At 34.4% G+C, this 23,514-nt stretch overlaps 2 protein-coding genes across 2 annotated transcripts; both read left to right on the forward strand.

Annotated features, from left to right (window-relative positions):
- Positions 1-6,716: 6,716 nt before the first annotated feature.
- On the forward strand, positions 6,717-8,714 carry LOC133699162 (senescence-specific cysteine protease SAG12-like). Its single transcript, XM_062122319.1, has 2 exons — positions 6,717-7,223; positions 7,865-8,714. Exons 1-2 carry the CDS (start codon positions 6,788-6,790, stop codon positions 8,449-8,451), a joined length of 1,023 nt encoding a protein of 340 aa, XP_061978303.1. The 5' UTR covers positions 6,717-6,787; the 3' UTR covers positions 8,452-8,714.
- Positions 8,715-10,328: 1,614 nt separating this feature from the next.
- Positions 10,329-12,688, forward strand: LOC133700139 (uncharacterized). The gene is made up of 5 exons (XM_062123690.1): positions 10,329-11,423; positions 11,491-11,869; positions 11,958-12,062; positions 12,331-12,423; positions 12,519-12,688. The coding sequence occupies exons 1-5, from the start codon at positions 10,329-10,331 to the stop codon at positions 12,686-12,688; spliced, it is 1,842 nt and encodes a 613-aa protein (XP_061979674.1).
- The last annotated feature ends 10,826 nt before the right edge of the window (positions 12,689-23,514 follow it).

Below are 23,514 nucleotides of genomic sequence, written 5' to 3' on the forward strand. Positions count from 1 at the left end.
TTCTAAGTGTTTTCAATGCAAAAAATATTAAAATAGATTTTTTTTAGATTTAGAAGTAGAAACATAACTTTTTAGCCACTATAGATTGCCAAAGTCATTGGTTTAATCTAACTAAAAAAACACAAATAAGTCATGCGCACGGACCTACCCTTGCAAGCTCTCCTTGCCCTTGACCTGCTTTTGTTTTTCTTTTTTCGTTTTTCAAAAATTGGTCTAGTAGACCAAGGTTGTTGGGATATTTTTTGAGCCTTTTATTGTTGTTTTTTTAATTATAATTGGTTAAATAAAATAAATAAGTCACTTTTAGGATATCATTCCATTAAATACCATTTATTTTTTAAAAAATAATATTATAATATCTTTTATTATACGAGCAAGCATTGTTTTTGTACATCCCTTATTAATTATTTTTTAAACTTCTTTTTCTTAAAGTTTAATCAAAATCAATTATTATGATAAAAAATATTGTTTCTCAAAATTCTATTTCTTTTTATTCAATGAGCTACGCTTGTTATAGAAAAAGATTTAGTACAAAGAATTACATGAATCACAAAGGTAGGTTTCAACAATAAAAATAATAATATATATATACAATTTAGTTCCAAAATTTTATTCGTTGTGTTGCGTGCTAATGCATTTTTTATATTCATTTAATTAGTTAAAAAATAGATTTCAAAAAAGTTTTTTTGTGACAAGACATGAAAAGTATGTTATTCTTTTATATTTGCATAAAAAGTATCAAAACTTTATTGTTTTATCAACACTTGGTTTCAAGGTTATGATAAGTTGTTGTTTAAAAAATAATTATTCTCGTAAAACAAATGTGGCAAAAAAAGGTTTGCATTAATAAGATAGAAGGGGTGTTAATTAAAGAGATGCCTTTTTATTCTTATTTCATTCCTTTAATTTTTTTTAAGTCATTAATTTCCTTCATATCTCAAAATGCTATATTAAAAAAATGATGATAAGAAAAGGAGGAATTATACTAGAAAGTTATTTTGTTTTGTTGAAATTTAAATTAGTGCTCTTCTTTTGAAAGAAAAAAAATATTTGACATTATTTTTAATAAAAAATTATTCCAGAGATGTAATAACTATTGTTCACCCAGACTCAATAGCCATGTTTATTGGAACAATGTAATAATAATTTTGCTCTTTCCATAAAAAATAATTGAACTACCTATAAGTGGTTGTGAGCTCTTCTTATTAGAGCAGTGCCGGTAGTAGTTGGGGCGGTGGTTTTTCATTTACGACACTTTTTTTTTTTCTCTTAACGCTTATCTTCTTTTTTCAATGTTGATCTTTATTTTTTTAATTGTAATTATTTGTTTTAGATTTTTTTATATAATTAATTTTTTTTAATTTTATTCTTCAAATTTGATTGATTGGGCGTTTGAACTCATGGTTTTTCCTAGTGAAGTGCTTCCGGTCTAACAACTTGAGTCGCAGGTTTGAAAAGTTAATGCATATTCAATACTCAATTAAAGAAGGTTAACTTGATTAGTACAGTGCTACTGCTTGAAACGAAATCAAAAGCCTTTCAAAATAAATAAACGAAATCAAAAGCCTTTGAAAATAAAGGAATCAAAAGCCTTCCAATTGTCAACATCTAAACGAAAACTCTACCAGTGCTGTCTTCGGAATTGGTCGTTAAAAAAATCATCCCACGTATCGTTTGGTTCGTCTCGGTTTTAATTAAAAATAAATAAATAAATTAAGGAGATGGAATCGTCCCCCATTCCATTAATTGACAGTGATGGTTCGATCGTGGATCACATGTACACTGGCAAGAAGAAGAAGATGATGGAAGTTCTAACCCATGGGATGTGTTGGTCTGTCTCTCTTATCAAAATCTAAGCCCCAAATTTCCACTGAGCTTCTTGACTCCTGTGGTTGGACCCCTAGGACCCTTCCTTGGTTGCCGTGATTTGCTCTCTTCTAGTACTTTTTTTAATTTAGATCTCATCTAAATCTTGATGCATTTGTTCCTTGTCCACACAAGCCGGTGATTATGCATGTTTCTTGCTTGATTTTGTAATTAAACCAAATGGCCAGTTTCTTGCGTCTTTCACTTCTTTTTTTTTTTTTTTTTTGGGTTCCACTTTAAAAGTTATTTCAAGGAAGCAAAACTTTTGGAGTCGGCATCTAATGCCTTCTTTTTCGTTTTACATTAGGTTTTTTTTGTGATAGATATGTTGGATAAAAGGTATTTTGATATTTTAATAAATATAAAATATAATTAAAAAACAAAATATAACCAGCGCATGCAAGACACTCACCAGCACATAGGAGGTATGTAGGCAAAAAAAAAAAATGCTCTTCCGTCATGTCATTAAAATCTGCATAGCTTTGGCTTCATGTTTGGGTAGTTCCCGTAGTCATCGGTGGGGTGGTTTTTCGTTGGCGACACTTTCTTTCTTTTCCCCTATTTTCTCTTATCTCCTCCCCTCAAAATTCTTGCTAGCCACACCAAATTTTAGATCGGCCCTTTTATTTATTAAGATTTCAAATTTGATCCTTTGGTAAAATTTTAATTTGTTTCAATTTCACCCTTCAATCCAAATTTATGATATATTTTTTTTTTAATTTAGTCTTCATTCTTTTGATTTGATTTTGTCCTTATGTTAAATTATTTTTTCTTTTCAATTTTACTCTTCAATAAAAATAAAAATCTAGTTTCCTTCTTTTTTTTTTATTTCATTGTTGATCCTTCTTTTTTTAATTGTAATTTTTTATTTTAGATCCTTTTGTATAATTGATTTTTTATTTTTAATTTCATCCCTCAATATTTGATTGGATAGGCACTGGATCTCATGTTTTTTCCAAGTGGAGTGGTTTCGGTCTAGTCACGGGTTTGGAAAATTAATGCGCGTTGACATTCTTTCTTATAAATTTTCCTTTTTTGATACCATCATTAGACATTGTTTCTTTTTTTTTTTTAAAAAAAAAGGCTTTGTAATTGTCTTTGTTTTCTTTTCTTTTGAGTTATCATTATCTCATGATCTTGAGCTGTGAGTTTAGCATGTTAACCTGAGTTGAGTCAATCTTTTTTATAAAGCCATTTTTTTAAAAGAAAATTAAATATTTTTTCAGTCCTGTCCTTCGAAATCCGGTTTCGTCCATTTAGATTTAATTGGTTTGGGAATTGAGGAACATTGTTTTTTTCCTTTTGAAAAAAAAAAAATTTGTTGCCAAATTATCACAATTACTTCTTTTTTGGTCTATCCAATATCACTGTTTTTTTTTTAATCTACTTATTTGACTCAGTTCAGTCTATAACCGGATTGCAAATTTTGTTTTTAAACAAGCTTGTACCGCCTGAATATCATTTTCTTATACAAGAATAAATGGCCCTGCATGCTGTGTGGTGCGGGTTGTTGAGCTAGTGTTTTAGCTAACGCCTCAATTTAAGCACCTCGAAGTTTTGTAATAAAGTTTTCTTCCTTGGAATGATTGTGAAATCAAAGGAAATTAATTAAGTTATGATCCAATCAATATCACAAATAAAAATTATTGCATGCATATTTCAATTATTTGGATGAAGCTGTGCCCGGTCTGTTCTAAATGGAATATTAATTAATTCCATTTATTGACAGTAATGGTTCGATCGTGGATCACATGTACACTGGCAAGAAGAAGAAGATGATGGAAGTTCTAACCCATGGGAGGTGTTGGTCTGTCTCTCTTATCAAAATCTAAGCCCCAAATTTCCACTGAACTTCTTGACTCCTGTGGTTGGACCCCTAGGACCCTTCCTTGGTTGCCGTGATTTGCTCTCTTCTAGTACTTTTTTTTATAAAAAAAATTAGATCTCATCTAAATCTTGATTCATTTGTTCCTTGTCCACACAAGCCGGTGATTATGCAAGTTTGATGCTTGATTTTGCATTTGCATACTAAGATCTGCCTTCCACATAGAATTTATGTTGGTGGGCGTAATGTAAAGATGCCTGGCTTGATTATTTGACAGAAACAGATGGCCTTGCGTGAAATTGTGAAGGCAACACTAAGAACAAAAAGAATAATATAAATAGGTTAAGTATAAAGTGATAAATATTTCATGTATAAAGAATAAATAATAATTTTGTTTCAAAAGAAATGTAAAGGAAAAAAAGGAAAAACTAAAATAAAAAATTATAAAAGAATGAAAATAAGAGAAAATAATAGTGGTAAAAAGCAAAGCGTAGAAAAAGGGGAAAAAAATCTAAGCAATTTTTATTTTCTAAAAGAAATAAAAACTACAAATTTGATATCACTGCAGTAAAAAAAATTGAGAAAAAAATTATAATCATGTCATTTATGTAACACCCTCATCAAACATAGGATGTTAAAACATGAAATTTTACAACAATTTTACACATTATCATTGAATATGAACTTTTATTATGGCTAATGTTTTTGACACTTACTTGTATATGTGGTCATGCTTATTTATTTATTAAAAATTTTACTGAAATTTTAGCAAAGTTTCCTTTATATGTAGACGTACCAAGTTATTCACTACTCCTTTCATATTACAAGTTATTATCACAAACATGGTCTAGTTTCTAATAACTTGAGTTGCGGGTTTGGAAAGTTAATGCTCATTGACATTGTTTTTTTTTATATAACTAGTTTTTCGTCCTTATGTATTTAATTGGTTGGGAATTGAACTACATTGTTTTTTTCCTTTTGAAATATAGTTTTTTTTGTTGCTAGATTATCACAATTACTTTTTTTTTGGTCTATTCAATATCATTGCTTTTTTTAAAACCAAATCTAGTTAAAATAAAATCAACTTATTTTACAACAATAGGATGTTGAAACATGAAATTTTACAACAATTTTACACCTTAGCATCGAATATATATAAGCCTTTATTATAGCTAATTTTTTAAAAAACTTTTATATACATGTAGTCATGCTTTTTTATTTATTAACAATTTTATTGAAATTTTAGCAAAGTTTCCTTTATATATAGACATACCAAGTTATTGACTTCTCCTTCCATATTACAAGTTATTATCACAAACATGGTCTAGTTGTCCTACACCTTATTTCACATCATTTCAACCAAGAATTGACCCCACTTATTCCTTCAACCCTCATTATATTTTACATCATGATCATCCCACAAAAAAATTAATACTAAATAAAAGCTAAAAGAATCAAATTTCATACATTTAGATTTTGAATTATATATATAATTTGTCTTAACATGTATGAAAGTTAGAGCACCCATCCTTTTTATCTAACACTATAGAAAATTTCAAGAACAATAGTTATAAATTTCACAATAATAACACATCAAGATATTCATACTCGACATGAGCAAGGTTTTACTCTCAATTTCAACTCAATTAGTTCATTTCGATTTACAAACTAATTTAAATTTCTCTTAAATATTCATTATCAATTAGCAACGTCCATATAAATTTATACACATAAATTTATGAAAATTACAACTCCGCAATATCATTGATAAAAATTAAAATAGACCTATTGAGCAAACTATTATTTATTTCATCACAACGCAACTAATTGGGTAATTCAACATAAGTCTCAACAATTTACAAACAAATACAATTTTATAAAATCTAAAACAAACCATAACAAGTTCAAAATTATGCATTCATACTACAAGTTTGTTTGAGAAATAACAACAAAACATGTACATACACTAAAAAAATACATATAAAAAAACATTAAAAAATAATAAAATTGACATTTTAATGTTAAAATTAAAAAAGATAGATTTACTAACAAAAAATAATAAAATCAACAATAAATAAGAACACGGATGCTGTGACTACAAAAATTAAAGAAGGATGACTTGTGTTGAGAATAGGGGGATATTTTAGGGGCGGTGGTTGCTTGCAGTTGCGGGGTGGGGCAGTTTGTTTAGATGCAATTGTGGGGGCAGAAAAAGGAGAAATAAGGGAGGGGAGGGGAGGGTGGTGATACATTAACTTTTACCAATGGAATCACTGACGAAATATTTTCGTCGGTGATTCCATCGGTGATTCTGACGGTGAACGGGTCATATCACTATACGGAGATCGTCGGTAAAATTGTCCGCAAAACTTCCACGTCATCGAACTGCTTTTTTTTATTCAAAATTCTATATATTTCATCTGTAATTCAGTTGTTATATACTGATGACATAGAATTACCAAGGGATTAACATCCGTCGGTAAATATCACCGCAAATTACCGACAAAAAAAATTCCGTCGGTAATTCTGTTGGTTTTAGTCGAATTTCTGGTAGTGTATGCAAGTTTTTTTGCCATGTTTTTTTATAAAAAAAATTATAAAAAAATAAAGAAAAGAACAAAAAAAATTGGCATAAATAAACTAAGTTTAGAGTGATAAATATTTCAAGTGTAAAGAATTAAAAAAAAATCCAAAAGAAGTATAAAGAAAAAAAAAGTAAGCCAACAAAAATAAATTTGGTTTTTTTTTTATTTTAAAAAATGCCATTTGGTTTGGTTTAGGTATTTTCAATTTAATATTTTTCTATTAAGAAAAATATTGAGATCTTGGAAGTTTGAACTCCGAATCTTGATGCTACACTAAAGATACCTTTCCCACATTACCAATCAACTAATTGGCTCACATGTTTCTCCAAAAATAACTCCAAATTTGACTTCAAAGCTCCAAACGTCTTCTAAGCCCCAAACGTCTTCACATAGAAAGAAGCTGGTTACAAAACTGGGTCTATAAAACCCCATTGCGCTGTTTTGAATTTGTTGTGCAAATAAAAAAACACTCACTTACAAGGCTGTAGACGCATATACTCTTATACGTACCATGGCCGCAAAAAAATGCACTACTCGTATTTTTCTGCCATTTCTCCTTATTTTAGCTGCATGGGCAACAAAAATAGCTTGTCGTCCTCTTGATGAGCAGGAATATATGTTGAAGAGGCACGAAGAATGGATGGCTCAACATGGACGTGTCTATGGAGACATGAAAGAGAAGGAGAAACGATACTTGATTTTTAAGGAAAATGTTGAACGGATAGAAGCATTTAACAACGGTTCTGACCGCGGATACAAGCTTGGTGTGAACAAATTCGCAGACTTGACCAATGAAGAATTTCGTGCCATGTATCATGGGTACAAGAGACAATCATCCAAATTGATGTCTTCATCATTTAGATATGAAAATCTAAGTGACATACCAACTTCAATGGATTGGAGAAATGATGGTGCAGTCACCCCAGTTAAAGACCAAGGCACTTGTGGTAAGTATACTTAATAATTTATCATAATAAACGGAATGTTGCCTTTTGGGTATATCAATTTTGTTTTTTGCTTTTTGCTTTTTCTCGAGAGTCCTTGAGGTTTATTTGTTTTTCATTTTGGTACCCCAAATATTCTGGTTGTGCACCTAAACTAAAAAATATTTTGTAAGAATTTAAACTAATAAAAAATTCCAAACTTAAAGTTCTTATGTACGTTAATTAAATTGATGGATTTTTTACAGAATCTTTTGATTGAACAATAAAAAAAATTAAAAGCTACTTGAGTGACAAATCCCATGTTACTCCCTTTGTCCTCACAAAATTGAGTATATTCATTTCGTCACAAAATAATTATGGTCAAAATATTAATTCTTGTATTTTCTTCCAAAATTTGTAATTTGATATAATTATGGTCAAAAATATTCCTTTTAAGTTATTAAGACCTGAGAAAAACTAGAGTCCGATTTGATATAATTCACAAATAACGACCTTCATAAACTTGTTTGTATATAAAGTGGGGATATATAATTACTCCTAGTATTCTTTAATTGCCATAAGTAAATACGGGAAGTTTCACACATCAGTTCTGATCCCTGCTTCGATGATTCTGCTCGTTGATTTATAATTATGTTGAATGGTAGGGTGTTGCTGGGCATTTTCCACAGTGGCAGCAATAGAAGGAATTATAAAGCTTCAGACAGGTAACTTAATATCATTATCAGAGCAACAGCTTGTGGACTGTACTGCTGGAAATAACGGCTGTCAAGGTGGTGTCATGGACACTGCTTTCCGATATATTATACGAAACGGAGGGCTAACAAGTGAAGATAATTACCCCTACCAAGGAGTAGATGGCACTTGCAATAGCGAGGAGGCAGCATCTACTGAAGCACAAATAACTGGGTATGAAGACGTGCCAAAGAATAATGAAAACGCTCTCCTGCAGGCTGTGGCCAAACAGCCAGTATCTGTCGCTGTTGACGGTGGTGGGAACGATTTCCGGTTTTATAAAAGTGGTGTCTTCGAAGGGGATTGTGGGACAGACCTAAACCACGCGGTTACTGCAATTGGATATGGTACTGACAGTGATGGGACTGATTATTGGTTGGTAAAGAATTCGTGGGGAACCAGTTGGGGTGACAGTGGGTATATGAAGATGCGAAGAGGCATTGGTTCAAGCGAAGGCCTATGTGGCGTTGCCATGGATGCTTCTTATCCAACTGCATGAGTAAACGTTAAGGGTCGTGTGATTAATATTAAACTAAATAGTCAAAAATATATACTACGTGATTATAGTTACGGTTTGGAAAGTTTGTAAACACAATTGTGTGTGTTTGTCATTGTGGTAGCTTTTACGATTATGATTTGAAAAAAATAGGTTTAAGAAAATCACTTTTAATTGTTGTTGGTTGTGTTCAAATACGTATTTTGTTAAAAATACGGTTGAAATTATTATTAAATAAAAAATAATTAAAATGTGTTTGGTTAAAACCAGTGTTTTAAGACCCGGCCCGGCCCGGCGGGTTGACCCGGGACCCGGGCGACCCGGGTCTGTGGCCGGGCCGGGTCCAAGCAAAAAACAGGCTGGTAATTGGCCCGGCCAGACCCGGTCGACCCGGAGGGTCGACCCGGGAACCGGCCGGCCCGGCCAAACCCGGCTGAGACCCGGGTATATTTTTTTTATATATCCTCATGCCCGAAACGACGTCGTTTTGGCCTTTACAATTAAAAAGCCAAAACGACAACAGCAGAGGGACGAAAGCATTGCAATTTACAGAGCACCGAACTGCAGAAGTGAGAAGAAGACCTAATTAATTTCAAGAAATTTTCAAACCCATTTCACTCTCAGTCGCGAAGAAGAGCAGATGAGCAGAAGACTCTTAAATCCTTGATCGCCGTTTCAATTCTGAGCATAAGGTTAGATGAGCTTTTACTGGTTTCTTTCTTCTTTCGCCTTTCGCTATCCTCTATTTCATCTTCTTCCCTCTCGGTTGAACTTGCAGGAGAGTATAACAGTGGCATCGGTTCTTCCCTCTGTTGACCCATCAATTCTTCCCATCGATTGACCCAACGATTCTTCCCACAGGTATGTATCTCGTTTTCTCTGTTCTTTTATTTTTCTGCGATTTCAAAGCCTCGGTCGGAGACCTTTACAATCACCTCCTTTATCTTTATAGTTAGTGGTTCTATCTTAGTTTCTTTCCATTTTCGTTTTAGATTATTATTTTGTGTTTTCGACAGTACTGGATTGTGAAAACTGAAATGTGAATATTTCGTTCTTTAATTTTTGTAGCTGTGAATATTCTGCAAGTAGCTGTGAATATTGTTGTTATTTTTTGGCCGTCCCTGTTCGTTTACTTCTGCTTAAGTTGATATTGGTTGACTGTTCGTTTGCTTCAGCTTCTACTTCTGCTTCTGCTTCTGCTTCCGTGATGTTGATATATTGATTTTATGAATGGTGTTGGCCATTTCAGTTTTCTGTGATGTTGATATAATGGTTGGCCGTTTAACTGAATTTGTGAGAATTAGTTATTAGTTATTGTTGAATTGAACTTGTTGAGTTCTAAGATAAGACAGGATGAAGTATTGTGTGCAGTAGCATGAAATCAGAATTTTGTTATAGAAATGAATTGAAACTTTAATTATGGTAGTAATTAGTAATCTCGTTGAAAGAATTTTCCAATGATATCTTATAAATTATGCCAGGTCCTTAAAATGTCTTCACATGATGGTAGTACTCCAAGTAGTGATCCTTCAACGGCCCAATCATCTCAACCTTCAATTTCCATGTCAAGTGGTAGTAGAGGAAGAACAGATTTGGCATGGGGTCATTGTAGAGAAGCTCCTGAACTTAGTGTTAGATGTAAAAAAACTAAATTAGTACGTTTATATTGTGCTAAAGTATTTGCGGGTGGTGGCATTAATCGATTTAAGCAACACTTAGCTGGAGCTAAAGGAGAAGTTGAGCAATGTCGCAAATGTCCTCCTGATGTTCGACATCAAATGCTTTTGAACCTTAAAGGAAATGTTGAAACAAAAAAAAGAGTTAGAGAAATGCAAGCAGATTTCAATCCATTTAATGCACAACAAAGAGAGCATGAAGAGATGATGATTAGGCAATTAGAAGATGATGGTGATGATGGTGATGAGGAGGAGGAGGATGAGGATGTCAATACTAAAAAACATATGTTACCACCGAAGGTTGCAAAAAAGAAAAAGATTCAAAGCACCAGCACTGTAAAACAATCAACTACAAGTTATGGAAAGCAGAAGAAATCTGCAACATTAGGGACATATTTCATGCCGAGAACAACTCCTGGTGCTCAAAAGTCTCTTCAGAATTGTTGGCAAAGGAAAGAAGCAGTTGAACGGTGTGATCTTGCTTTAGCGAAGTGGATGTTTGATGCATGTGTGCCATTTAATGCTGTTAACTCTGTGTATTATCAGCATGCCATAGATGCTGTAACAACCATGGGTCCTGGTTATAAAGGACCAAATTTGCATGCTATCCGTGGTTATTACTTGGCAAAAGCGGTTGATGAAGTGAAGATTTATGTTGAGAGTTATCGAGAGATTTGGAAGAAGACTGGTTGCACATTAATGGCTGATGGATGGACTGATCAGAAGAGGAGGACTTTAATTAACTTCTTAGTATATTGTCCTAAAGGAACAGTTTTTTTGAAAACCGTGGATGTATCAGATGTCTCAAAGACTGCTAGATTGTTGTATCAGTTGTTTAGAGAGGTTGTTTTATATGTTGGGGTAGAAAACATTGTGCATATGGTGACTGATAATGCTGCAAATTATGTTGCTGCTGGCAGGTTATTGATGGAAGAATTTCCTTCAATATTGTGGTCTCCTTGTGCTGCTCATTGCATCAACCTCATACTCCAGGACATTGGTAAATTGCAGTCAGTGTGTTGTGTTGTTGAGCATGCTTCTGGTATCACAAAGTACATTTATAATCATTGTTATCCATTGTATTTGATGAGGAAGTTCACTAGAGGAAAAGAAATACTTCGTCCAGCTCCTACTCGTTTTGCCACCAATTTCATTGCATTGCAAAGCATTTTAGCTCATAAAGAAGAGTTGAGAGCTATGGTGACATCTAGGGAATGGGTCTCATCTGCTTATGCTAAAGATATCAAAGGAAAAAATTTTGTTGACAGTGTGCTAGACTCTTTGTTTTGGGAAGAATGTGTAATAATTGTGCGAATGAGTGAACCTTTAGTTCGAGTTCTACGATTGGTTGATGGTGAACCTTTAGTTCGAGTTCTACGATTGGTCGATGGGATATTTGTATGATGCTATTCATCATGCAAAAGAAGAAATGATGAGGAGATTTCAAAAGAGAAAGCCTAGAGTGAAACCTTTCATAGACATTATCAATAATCGGTGGGATGGACAATTTTATAGAAATCTTTTTGCAGCGGCATTTTGGTTGAATCCTCGATTTCAATATGATGCAAATATAATGGATAAACATATGAGAACCATTTCTGGACTTCTAGATGTTCTTGAGAAGTATGCACATGGAAATCTACCATTGCAAAGTAAGATTACAAGTGAGATGAAGTTTTTTAGGAATGTTGAACATGACTTTGGCCGAGCGTCTGCAATAAATAATCGCACCCTTATGCCTCCAGGTATATAATTTTTATATTTAAAAATATTATTTGACATAGTCTTTCACAATTGACATAGTTTTACATTACTTATTATTTTTTTGTATAGATGAATGGTGGATGACATATGGAACCAGCGCTCCAAATCTACAACAATTGGCTATACGAGTGTTAAGTCAAACTTGTAGTTCTTCGGGATGTGAGAGAAATTGGAGTATGTTTGAACATATTCATTCCAAGAAGAGAAATAGATTGGAGCACCAAAGGCTTAATGACCTTGTTTACGTCCACTGCAATCTAAGATTGAAGCAAAAGTATTTTTCTTTTCTCTAATTCCTTAAATATTATTTTATCTTGTTTAGTAGCATTATTAATACTTATATTGTGTTTACCTTCACTTTTAATATATAGGAATTATTGGAAAAGAAGAAATTATGATCCAATTAATGTTGAGACAATTTTTGACATTGAAAATTGGGTAGTCGAAGATGACCCATCAATCTTGACAACGGAAGAAGTAGAGAGTTTTCACCAAGCTCTATCAACTATGACCATACAAGATACTTTAGATGATGGTAATTAATGATTGATTATTTAGTGATAAATATTATTTAAAATAAAGTATTGTTTAACACATAATATTTATTTGTTAATTATGTTTGAAATGTAGATGTCATAAATGTTAATGGGATTGAAGATGATTGTGATGATGAAGTTTCAAAGGAGCATGCTGATGATTTATTAGGTGTTGACAAGATTGGCTCATTTCCATCGACATTTGATCCAAATTTTGCTGCCATAGACACAGAAGAACTTAATGTGTTCATTCAACAAAAGTGAATGTGTTGTTGATTTAGAATTTATGTTGTTGGATGTTTTGTTTAAAATATTTTAGAATTTTATATTTGGTTTGTGTTTTGGATATTGAATTAAATTTATGTTGTTGGTTTAAAATTTAAATTTGGTTTATGTAAGTGTTGCATTGTAAATTTGTAACTAGTTAGGTGTTTTATATATGTGGTTTTTTTTTTTTTGGGTTGACCCGGGTCAACCCGGGTGAACCCATATGACCCGTGACCCGATCATTGGACCGGGTCGATGACCGGGTCGGGTTTTAAAACTATGGTTAAAACTGTTGTTGAAAATATTGTTAATAATAAAATGACATTATTATGCATGGGATTATTAATACGTCATTAACACAACAGTGCGATATTAAGATCCTATTTTTATTGTTCCATTAAACTAGCTTTAATCTCATCATGAACATAATTCATTTGAGAAGGTCTCTGATATCCGTTGCTTTGCTAGCCTGTAACGACATCAGTTAAAAAATCTTCTCTTCTCTAGAGCTAACATTCGAGTTATTATAGACTTGAAACTTGGTTGGCTGTGTTAGTTGATATGCTCAAGGTATTGAAAGTTTGTTAGTTACCGATATTAAGATCATGTTTGCAGCTTCGTCGACATTAGTAGATCATAGAGCCCTTGTGTTTTGTATCTCATAAGAACATAATTGATGTTTCATATTTTGTGAGATTTTGGGATGATAACATATATGTTAAATATTTAATATAATTATTGTTGCTACCCAATTTTTGACCCATATTTTGATAAATTTTCAAATAAAAAATAAAATAATAATAATAATAAGGGTTTACATGTGGCGATAACATAGAGCATCAGGGTTAAGGAAGCAAATATGTGAAAGAGATAATTATTGAATCATATATAATTACTGCAATATAAAATACTGTAGATATATGATTTGATTCGTGCTGGTTAGGGAAAATAATCATTGCAATAAAAAAAATACCATATATATAGGATTTGTTAGTGCTGGTTATAAAAAACAATCTCTGCAATAATTATTGCAATATTTCCTTAAATAACATGTGTAGAGATTTTCTATATAAGTAAACCTTCAGCCATATGCAAGAGGGAAGAAAAATTTACAAACAGGGGAGCAATTTTAAAACAAAAAATTAGGGCAACCAGAAAACCCTAAACCCATCTCTTTTAAGCCAGCAGGCTGCCCACCCTCATTTAAAAAAAAAAAAAAAAGCAGTTGTTGCCCAAGGAAGCTCTTCCTTCCCCTCTTAGCCAACCAGAGTTCCCCTGGCACTCTTTTTGCCCTGCCGCCAGCCAAACAAACCAAGAGCTAACCTCCAAACCACAGCAGCCGCACACTATCCCCTCCATCTCCCCGATTGCAACTCCCTTTCACTGCCTTCATACACTGTCCCTTCTCTCTCGGAATCTTCAGGACTCTTTTAAGAAAAAAAAACATCACCGTAACTTCCAAAGCAAAGCAAAGACAGTAACTGCAAATTGCTTCAAACGCACAACATTTGACACGTCAGAACATCCTCCTCTCCTGCATAATTCCATCTCTTCGTTTCATTATTCTTGAGCTACTACGAGAAGCGTGTTGCTTGCTGGTCATTGTGATGTGGATTTGGTTTATTTTGGAGGCTGAAGGATTCACAGCTGTCATATGAAGACGATCCTTGTGCTGATCATGGGATGCTTTTTCTTTGGAAAAGATGGTCTTAATCTACATGTGGTTCTGGGCATGATCATAGCCGTAGTTGGGATGATTTGGCATGGCAACGCCTCGTCTAAACCTGGAGGATAAATTAAGCATACAAGGGGAAAATGAGACGTGAGCAGCAACCAGTCGTCACCCACTTCGCCTCCAGCCGCTGCCTCGCAGGTAAGTCTTTCGTTCCTTGTTTTTGCCTAATTAATTACCATGCCACTATAGCATGCGTATGCATGCAACTGTGGTAGAACCGGTTACTGGTTTGGGCCAGTAACCGGGTTGGATTTGTTGTCTTTAATTGCGATTAACCATGATGCTTGTGTTTTCGACAAAAAAATATAAAAAATGTTTTTGTGTGTGTTGCATACGGCCAATACTCTAACATGTTTTGAACTTTTTTTTCCTCTAAAAAAAAATATTTGAAGTTTTGAAACTATGTTTTTGCATGGATTTCTTAAACACAACAAAAAATCATTTTCTTGCATTTCTGGATTTTACAACATGTTTGTAAAACTCCAAAGGGTATTGACCAATATTCCAAAAAATATAAAAATCTTATTTTGGGGGGAATTCATCTATTATTCACCGCTAATGTTTGGATAAAGAAATCCTTAAAGGACGAATATCCAAAATATTATTGAGAATAATTTGTTATTATTCACTGTTAATATTTGGATAAAAAAATCCGGAGTGGTAAATATCCAAAATAATTTTCTAGGAATAATAAATCCGCACACATCCTTGAAAGAAGCCTTGATTATAATCGAGGACATTTCAATTTTTTTACTTCACGGTTTACGAGCCGTGAGAGTATGAAACACTAAGACAAAAAAAAAAGGTTTTTAAAGCACCCTAGATTTCTAAATTTTTGTCCCTCCTCCTTGCGATTTACGAGTCGCAAACTTTTGAAATATCAAGGGAAAAATAAGCTTTTAAAGCACATGGAATCTCCTTGGATTTCTGTCTTAATAAATTTAGTTTGAATCAAACCTAGGAAAACTGATGGGATTAGAAAACACCAACACCATAGCAATTATAAAGCAAACTAAACACCAAGCAGCTTACCTTAGGTAGGGCGTACCAGGGGTGCTAATACCTTCCCTTTACGCAACCAGTCCCTTGCTTTAGAATCTCTGAAAGACCAGTTAGGTTTCCTAGACCCTAACTGGTCTTTTTCAGAGATTCTAAGGCAATGGATTGGTTGCGTAAAGGGAAGGTATTAGCACCCCTGGTACGCCCTACCTAAGGCAAGCTGCTTGGTGTTTGGTTTGCTTTATAATTGCTATAGTGTTGGTGTTTTCTAATCCCATCAGTTTTTCTAGGTTTGATTCAAACTAAATTTATTAAGATAGAAATCCAAGGAAGTTCCATGTGCTTTAAAAGCTCATTTTCCCCTTAGTTTTTCAAGAGTTTGCGACTCGTAAATCGCAAGGAGGAAAGACAAAAAAATTAGAAATCTAAGGAAATTTAGAGCGCTTTAAAAAAACCTATTTTTTTTCTTAGTGTTTTATACTCTCACGGCTCGTAAACCTGGAGTAAAAAATTGAAATGTCCTCGATTATAATCAAGGCTTCTTTCAAGAATATGTGTGGATTTATTATTCCTAGAAAATTATTTTGGATATTTACCACTTCGGGTCTCTTTATCCAAATATTAACAGTGAATAATAACAAATTATTTCCAATAATATTTTGGATATTCGTCCTTTAAGGATTTCTTTATCCAAACATTAAAGGTGAATAATAACAAGTTATTCCCAATAATATTTTGGATATTCATCCCTTTGGGATTTCTTTATCCAAACATTAACGGTGAATAATAGATGAATTCCCCCCAAAATAAGATTTTTTGTATTTTTTGGAATATTGGCCAATACCCTTTGGAGTTTTACAAACATGTTGTAAAATCCAGAAATGCAAGAAAATAATTTTTGTTGTGTTTAAGAAATCCATGCGAAAACACATTTTCAAAACTTCAAGTATTTTTTGTATATAAGAAAAATATTCAAAACATGTTAGGGTATTGGCCGTATGCAACACACAAAAAAACATTTTTTGTATTTGGTCCAAATCACAAGCATCGCAATTTAACGTAAACATTACGATAAAAAATAGCAAGTCATCATATATATTGTAAGATTTACAAAAAAAACTTAAAACAACTCATAAAAACCCATTCAAAAGCCAACTAACTTAAAATGCTCAGGGACGCCATGTCCTCAAGAGAGCAGAGTGAGCGGAGACCAGCAGGGCAAAAGGTCTATGTTGATGAGAGGGAGAGGGGACAGTGTCCGGCCAGAGAGAGAGATCTCTGTTTTCTTTTTAAAATCAGGGGGTGGCTGCTTCGTTTTTTTAAAAAGATGAGAAGGGGGGAGGGCTACGGCTTCTTTGTTAGAGAGGATAGGTTTAGGTTTTTCTTTGTGTTTTCTCTCTTTTCTGAAAAATTACCCCATTCTCAATATTTTTTTTCCCCATTATTATGGCTGGAGGTTTATTTATATAGAAAATCTCTACACGTGCTATTCAAGGAAATATTACAATAATTATTGCAGAGATTGTTTTCTATAACCAGCACCAACAAATCCTATATATATGGTATTTTATATTGCAGTGATTATTTTCCATAACCAGCACGAATCAAATCATATATCTATGGTATGATTATTTTCCATAACCAAGCACGAATCAAATCATATATATATATATATATATATATATATATATATATGTGTGTGTGTGTGTGTGTGTGGTATTTTATATTGCAGTAATTATATATGATTCATAATTATCTCCTTGACATATTGCTTCCTTGATATTAGCCTTGATTCATTTATATAGAAAATCTCTACATGTGTGTTATTTAAGGAAATACTGCAATAATTATTGCAGAGATTGTCTTCTATAACCATCACCAACAAATCCCATATATAGTATTTTATAATGCATTGATTATTTTCCATAACCAGCACGAATCAAATCATATATCTATGGTATTTTATATTGCAATAATTATATATGATTCAGTAATTATCTCCTTGACATATTGCTTCCTTGATATTAGCCTTGATGCTTTATGTTATCGCCACATGTAAACCCTTATTATTATTTTTTTATTTATTATTTTATTTGAAAATTTATCAAAATATGGGTCAAAATTTGGGTAGCAACAGATGCCCCCTCTTTACAATGCTTACGAAGCAAAATTCCTCAATGTTTTGCATAGTAAGCTTTGTAAAGAAAGAAAAAAAATCTTCCTTGCTTGCTGAGTGATCCACTCATCCAAGGACTTCACTTTTTAAAAGAAAATGGTCTTGTTATCATGGGTGACCTGCCCCCTTTTTTTTTAAAAGAAAATTGGTCTATTTTTACGGGCGACTTGCCCACGCACACTCTAACCTGGTCTATTTTCAGGGGCGACCTGCCCATATACTCACGCTGGTCTATTTTCACGGGCGACCTGCCCTTTTGAGGGGGTTAACCTAAGATCCCATTTGGCGATCTCCTTTACCCCGAAGTAAAGTCGGTGTGTAGCTCGGTCAACCTGAAATCCCATCTGGTGATTTCCTTTAACCAAAGCTAAACTCTGTGTGTGGTTGGGTTAACCTGAGATCCCATCTGGCGATCTCCTTTAACCAAAACCAATACAAAAATGTGTGTGTGGTCTTATTATGACGGGTGACCTACCCAACCGAAAGATGATCTTATTATGACAGGTGACCTACCCAAATACAAGATGGTCTCATTTTAACGGGTGACCTACCCAAATGCAAGATGGTCTCATTGTGATGGGTGACCTACCCAAGTGGAGAGAAGGGAAGAGTGGTCTCATTCTTATGGGTGACCTACCCAGGGGAAGAATGGCCTCATTATAATGGGTGACCTACCCAGGTAAAAAAAGATGGAGAATGGTCTCATTCTAATGGGTGACCTACCCAAAAAATGGTCTCATTGTGATGGGTGACCTACCCAGGTGGAAAAGAGGAAGAGTGGTCTCATTCTTATGGGTGACCTACCCAGGGGGAAGAATGGCCTCATTATAATGGGTGACCTACCCAGGTAAAAAAAAAGATGGAGAATGGTCTCATTCTAATGGGTGACCTACCCAAAAAATGGTCTCATTATGATGGGTGACCTACCCAAGTGGAAAAGGGGAAGAGTGGTCTCATTCTTATGGGTGACCTACCCAGGGGGAAGAATGGCCTCATTATAATGGGTGACCTACCCAAGTAAAAAAAAGATGGAGAATGGTCTCATTCTAATGGGTGACCTACCCAGAAAAAATGGTCTCATTGTGATGGGTGACCTACCCAAGTGGAAAATGATGGTCTCATTATGATGGGTGACCTACCCAGATGTAAGAGAAAAGGATTTTAGAAAGGGGTCTCAATATCTGGAGACCTGCCCGTTTTATTTTTTTTTATTATTTATTTTTTTTTAAAAAAAAAAAACTCCACGCTTTTGCTAGGGAATGGTCTCAAAATCGGATGACCTTCCTATTTCAAAAATTTTAGAAAAACTCACGTTGTTTTTTTTTTCAAAAAAATAGTCTCAATATCGGGTGACCTGCCCGTTTTGAACTTCAAAAGAAATCATCTTACCTCGAGGAATGAAGCAGTGCCGCTTCACAATTACTATCCTTTTCCGTAGTTCCGTTGACCTATTTTCGGAAATATAGGTCCCTCATTTCCGTTGTGGACTTCTTCGAGCTCCTGTTTCCATTTGTTTGTTCGACCTATCCTCTTGAACTGGAATATGCTCCACGCGCTATATTTCCTATCCTTTTCATGCTTGATGAAGAGATCTCCAGTTCCTCATGGGGCCCTTTCTTGCTCCATTGAATGTTGCTTTGTGTTATACTTTTACCGATGTTTTAATTGTCTTTTCCATTTTTTCGAGAAATTATTTTTAAAAGGAAAACTCAAAAAAATTGGTTTTGTTCATGAAAACTAAAACTTTCAATGCAATCATCATATTTTGTTTTAAGTAACTCTCATAAAAGGTGTTTCAGAAGTTCTATGATGATACCACTTTGGGCTTTGGTTCACTATAGACCCCTACGTGCACTTTTTGCCCCCAGTGTAGTGTGCAATACCTATCAGGTTTAAATTTGGTTTGGATCCCTCGAATTTGAAAATTGATGGAGTCATCTCCTTAGTAATGTGTAAAAACAGTAAAAGATTTTGAATGCTATGAGATCATGCGTTTTATGAAGAAAAGGTTCCTTACAGAGAGAATTCATGGTCGAACTTTATTTTATGGATCGAGAAGCATAGTATTTCTTTATAGAGTCAGCATTCACAGGTCTAACTAGATCTTCTCCATCCATTCTAGATAACAATAAAACTCCTCCCGAGAACGCTTTCTTTACCATGTAAGGGCCTTTATTGTTTGCTTCCCATTTACTCTGATCTTCTCCTGGTAAAGGCTATATTTTTTGTCAGTACAAGATCTCCTTTATGGAATCCTCGAGGTTAAACCTTCTTATCATATGATTTGGCCACTCGTGATGATGACAAATTGCAGCTATCCTCTTTTCACCGATCAGATTCAACTATTCATATCTAACTTTTACCCATTCCACCTCTTCTAAACTCAAAGTCTACCAATACTCTTAATGAGGGGGTTTCCACTTCTAAAGGCATCACCGCCTCCATTTCATATACCAAAGTGTACGGGGTGGCTCTTGTTGAAGTTTTAATTGTGGTGTGGTACACGTGAAGGGCAAATGGCAACATCTCATGCCAATCCTTGTAGGTGACCACCATCTTCTACATAATCTTGACATTTTCGTTAGCAGCTTCTACTGGACCATTCATCTTTGCCTATATAGCGAGGAATTGGAATGCTTGATTTTCCATTTAGCGCAGAGTTCTATTATCATCTTGCTATTGAAGTTTTGGACATTATTAGTTATAATATTTTCTAGTGGACCATATCGACAGATCAAATCTCTTTCCATAAATTTCTTTACCACCTTTTGCCTCCACGTCATCCAAACATCTCAACAAAGTTCTGTCAGATGATTTCTTATACAAAATTTCCCTATCAAGATAGAAATCCATTGCCAACCTCCTCAAAGTCTTCTTGTTGATTTTGGATGCCCCCATGGGATATGTTTGGTTTTGGATGAAATTCTTGATATCATAGTACCAAGGGTTTCCATCTATTCCTCTTTCAACTGAGCAACAATGAGCTGAGTTATTTCTGGTATCAATGTGTACCGGCCGCACCTTGTGCCCAAAGTCTATTCTAGTCATAGAAGCTAGCGTGACCAAAGCATCAGCAAAATGGTTTCCTTCCCTTCCTAGATGGGTGAACTTTATTTCCTCAAATTTTCTAGCCAATTCAGACAGGTGTTCTTGGTAAGGTCTCAACTTCTTGTCCTTGGTTTGCCCTTTTCCTTTCACTTGGCAAATAATCAAAATTGAATCTCCATACACATATATCTTTCTGATATTCAGCTCCAATGCTACCTCTAAAACGAGAATGCAAGCTTCATACTCCTATGTTGTTATTGCACCCAAACTACGACTTAAATGAAACCGGATAATGTTTCTCATCCGGAGAGATTAGCACTGCCCCTACTTCGTTACCATAGCACCATCAAAGTATATAATCCACTAATCTGATTTCCCTTCCTCGAATGAAAACACATCTTCATCAGGAAAATCAAAGTTTAACAGCTCATAATATTCCATAGCATGGTCAGCTAGGTGATCGGCGATGACATTCATGGCTTTCCTTGTCATATATACTATGTCGTACTCAGCCAGTAGAACTTGCCATTTAGCTTGATAGATAAGGGTGGATGAAGTAGGTACTGCTTGATTTTCACGAAAGCTTCTTCACACTCTTATTCCAAATTCCAAGATTCTTCTTCCTTAACAATCGAAGATTGGGTCACAAGTCATGGTTAATTGGGATATAAATCGGGCAATGTAATTCAATCTTCCTAAGAACCTTATTACATCCTTCTTAGTCTTGGGAGGTGGCATAGATTGAATAGCCTTTACTTTGTTGGGATCCACTTTTATCCCTTTGTCACTTACCAATTCTAACAACTTCTCAGATTTCACCCTGAATGAACACCTCGTTGGTTTAAGCCTCAAATTATATTTCCTTAGTCTTTCAAACAATTTCTTCAATATTTGGACATGATTCTCTCCCTCTCTAGATTTAGCAATCATGTCATCCACGTATACTTTAACCTCTTTTTTGCATCATGTCATGAAATAGAGCCACCATGGCCCTTTGGTAGGTGGCCCTGACATTCTTTAACCTAAATATCATGACTTTGTAGCAAAAGGTTCCCTATGGTGTTACAAAGGTTGTCTTCTCCTTATCCTCTTATGCCATTTTTAATCTGATTGTAGCCTAAAAATCCGTCCATAAAGGAATATGTGGAGTTATGTGCTGCATTGTCAAACATATCTATGTGTGGTAGACAAACTCTGATTTTATCTTCCTTTTCGGGTACTACCACTATATTGGACACGCATTATGGATACTTGACTACTTTTAGAAAATCGACGTTCCACTGCTATTCAACTTTAGCTTTTACTTTGATTAAGACATTCGGATTGGTCATTCTCAACCTTTGCTTAACTGATTTGCACCCTTCTACTAGTGGTACCCTATGCAAACCAAGCATATCCTTGTAAGACCAGGTAAAAACATCTACATAATCTCGAGTGGTGTAATTAACTCTTCTCTTTCTTTAGGGGTGATCAAAGTTCCTATTTTCAACTCTCTCTTGATTTTTTCATTGCCAACATCTATGGTTTCAAATTCCTCTTTAACGGGTTTCCAAGCTTGTTCATGTTGTTCTTATTAATTTTTGTGAATCCCCTAATGTTATTTTCTTTAAAGTTTGACCATTTATTCTCGGTGTAAAGTGCATGTGTTTGTTATGGAAGATCTGCTTTTAAGGTTTTTAAAAGCAGAAAGTGATGTGTAAATGCATAGTAAAAACATAAAGATGAACTTTTGAAAATGCATGATCTCATTAAAAGGAAAAGTTTGGCTAAAAAAAAAAGGATAAAATTCCATTGACATTTGGAACCTCGATTTAAAAAAGTGAAAAAGGCAAATAGCACAATATCATGATCAAACAAGCGTTATTGATTAAATTTGAACACCTATGGAGCTTCTTGGGTCTCCCAACTCTGGAACATCTCTCCCTTGGCTAGCTTTTGAATAAAGGTCTTAAGATTCAAGATGCTTTGAGCTTAGGCTTGTTTAGATGCAAAACGATATTATGGAGCATACATCCTAATGATAGGTTCTAGTTCCTTTATGTGAGACATAGGGTAGGTTTACTACTTGGTCTCTAAAAAGGGTCTCTTGCTGTCCTAGTGATCACCCTCGTAAAGGCAATATGGGGGTTCAGCAGATAGTGGGATGGTACATGTACCAATCACTATCAGTCTAAACACTCAGCAAAGAGTTGGGGTTTACACAAACTTAAACCTTGACTCAAGTCATAAGGCAAGCTGCTAGTCCCCCACTTAACTTAAAATTTAATGTGTGTGCTCTCCAAAAAGAAAATAATGATAAAGTGAGGAATGACTACATCATGTATGACAGAATGTAAAGATGCATGCTAAAGCTTTTAAACAAATTATCATTCATAGTAAAAAAACAACAACACACTTAACTTAAAATTTAATGTGTGTGCTCTCCAAAAAGAAAATAATGATAAAGTGAGGAATGACTACATCATGTATGACAGAATGTAAAGATGCATGCTAAAGCTTTTAAACAAATTATCATTCATAGAAAAAAAAACAACAACACACAGCATAATAAAAAAACAATTACCAAGCTTAGTCCAAGGGTCCCCAGTGGAGTCGCCATCCTGTCGCACCCTCACGAGCGGAGCGCGGCATCGCGGCGATCCTCTATTGGTTCCGGGGTCTTTTGTTTTATTGAATAAGGGGAGTCGCCACCTAGTATTATGGTCACTAGGAAACCTAACTGGTCTTTCAGAGATTCTAAAGCAAGGGACTGGTTGCGTAAAGGGAAGGTATTAGCACCCCTGGTACGCCCTACCTAAGGCAAGCTGCTTGGTGTTTGGTTTGCTTTATAATTGCTATAGTGTTGGTGTTTTCTAATCCCATCAG

This window comes from Populus nigra, chromosome 7, assembly GCF_951802175.1.
Source record: "Populus nigra chromosome 7, ddPopNigr1.1, whole genome shotgun sequence".
In the NCBI taxonomy this organism is placed as follows: domain Eukaryota; kingdom Viridiplantae; phylum Streptophyta; class Magnoliopsida; order Malpighiales; family Salicaceae; genus Populus; species Populus nigra.

Coding starts and splice junctions, on each gene's coding strand:
- LOC133699162 (XM_062122319.1), top strand. CDS start 6,788: ATGGCCGCAAAAAAATGCACTACTCGTATTTTTCTGCCATTTCTCCTT. Junction 7,224..7,864: donor TAAAGACCAAGGCACTTGTG/GTAAGTATACTT, acceptor GTTGAATGGTAG/GGTGTTGCTGGGCATTTTCC.
- LOC133700139 (XM_062123690.1), top strand. CDS start 10,329: ATGATGATTAGGCAATTAGAAGATGATGGTGATGATGGTGATGAGGAG. Junction 11,424..11,490: donor CTTTGTTTTGGGAAGAATGT/GTAATAATTGTG, acceptor GTGAACCTTTAG/TTCGAGTTCTACGATTGGTC. Junction 12,424..12,518: donor ACAAGATACTTTAGATGATG/GTAATTAATGAT, acceptor TTTGAAATGTAG/ATGTCATAAATGTTAATGGG.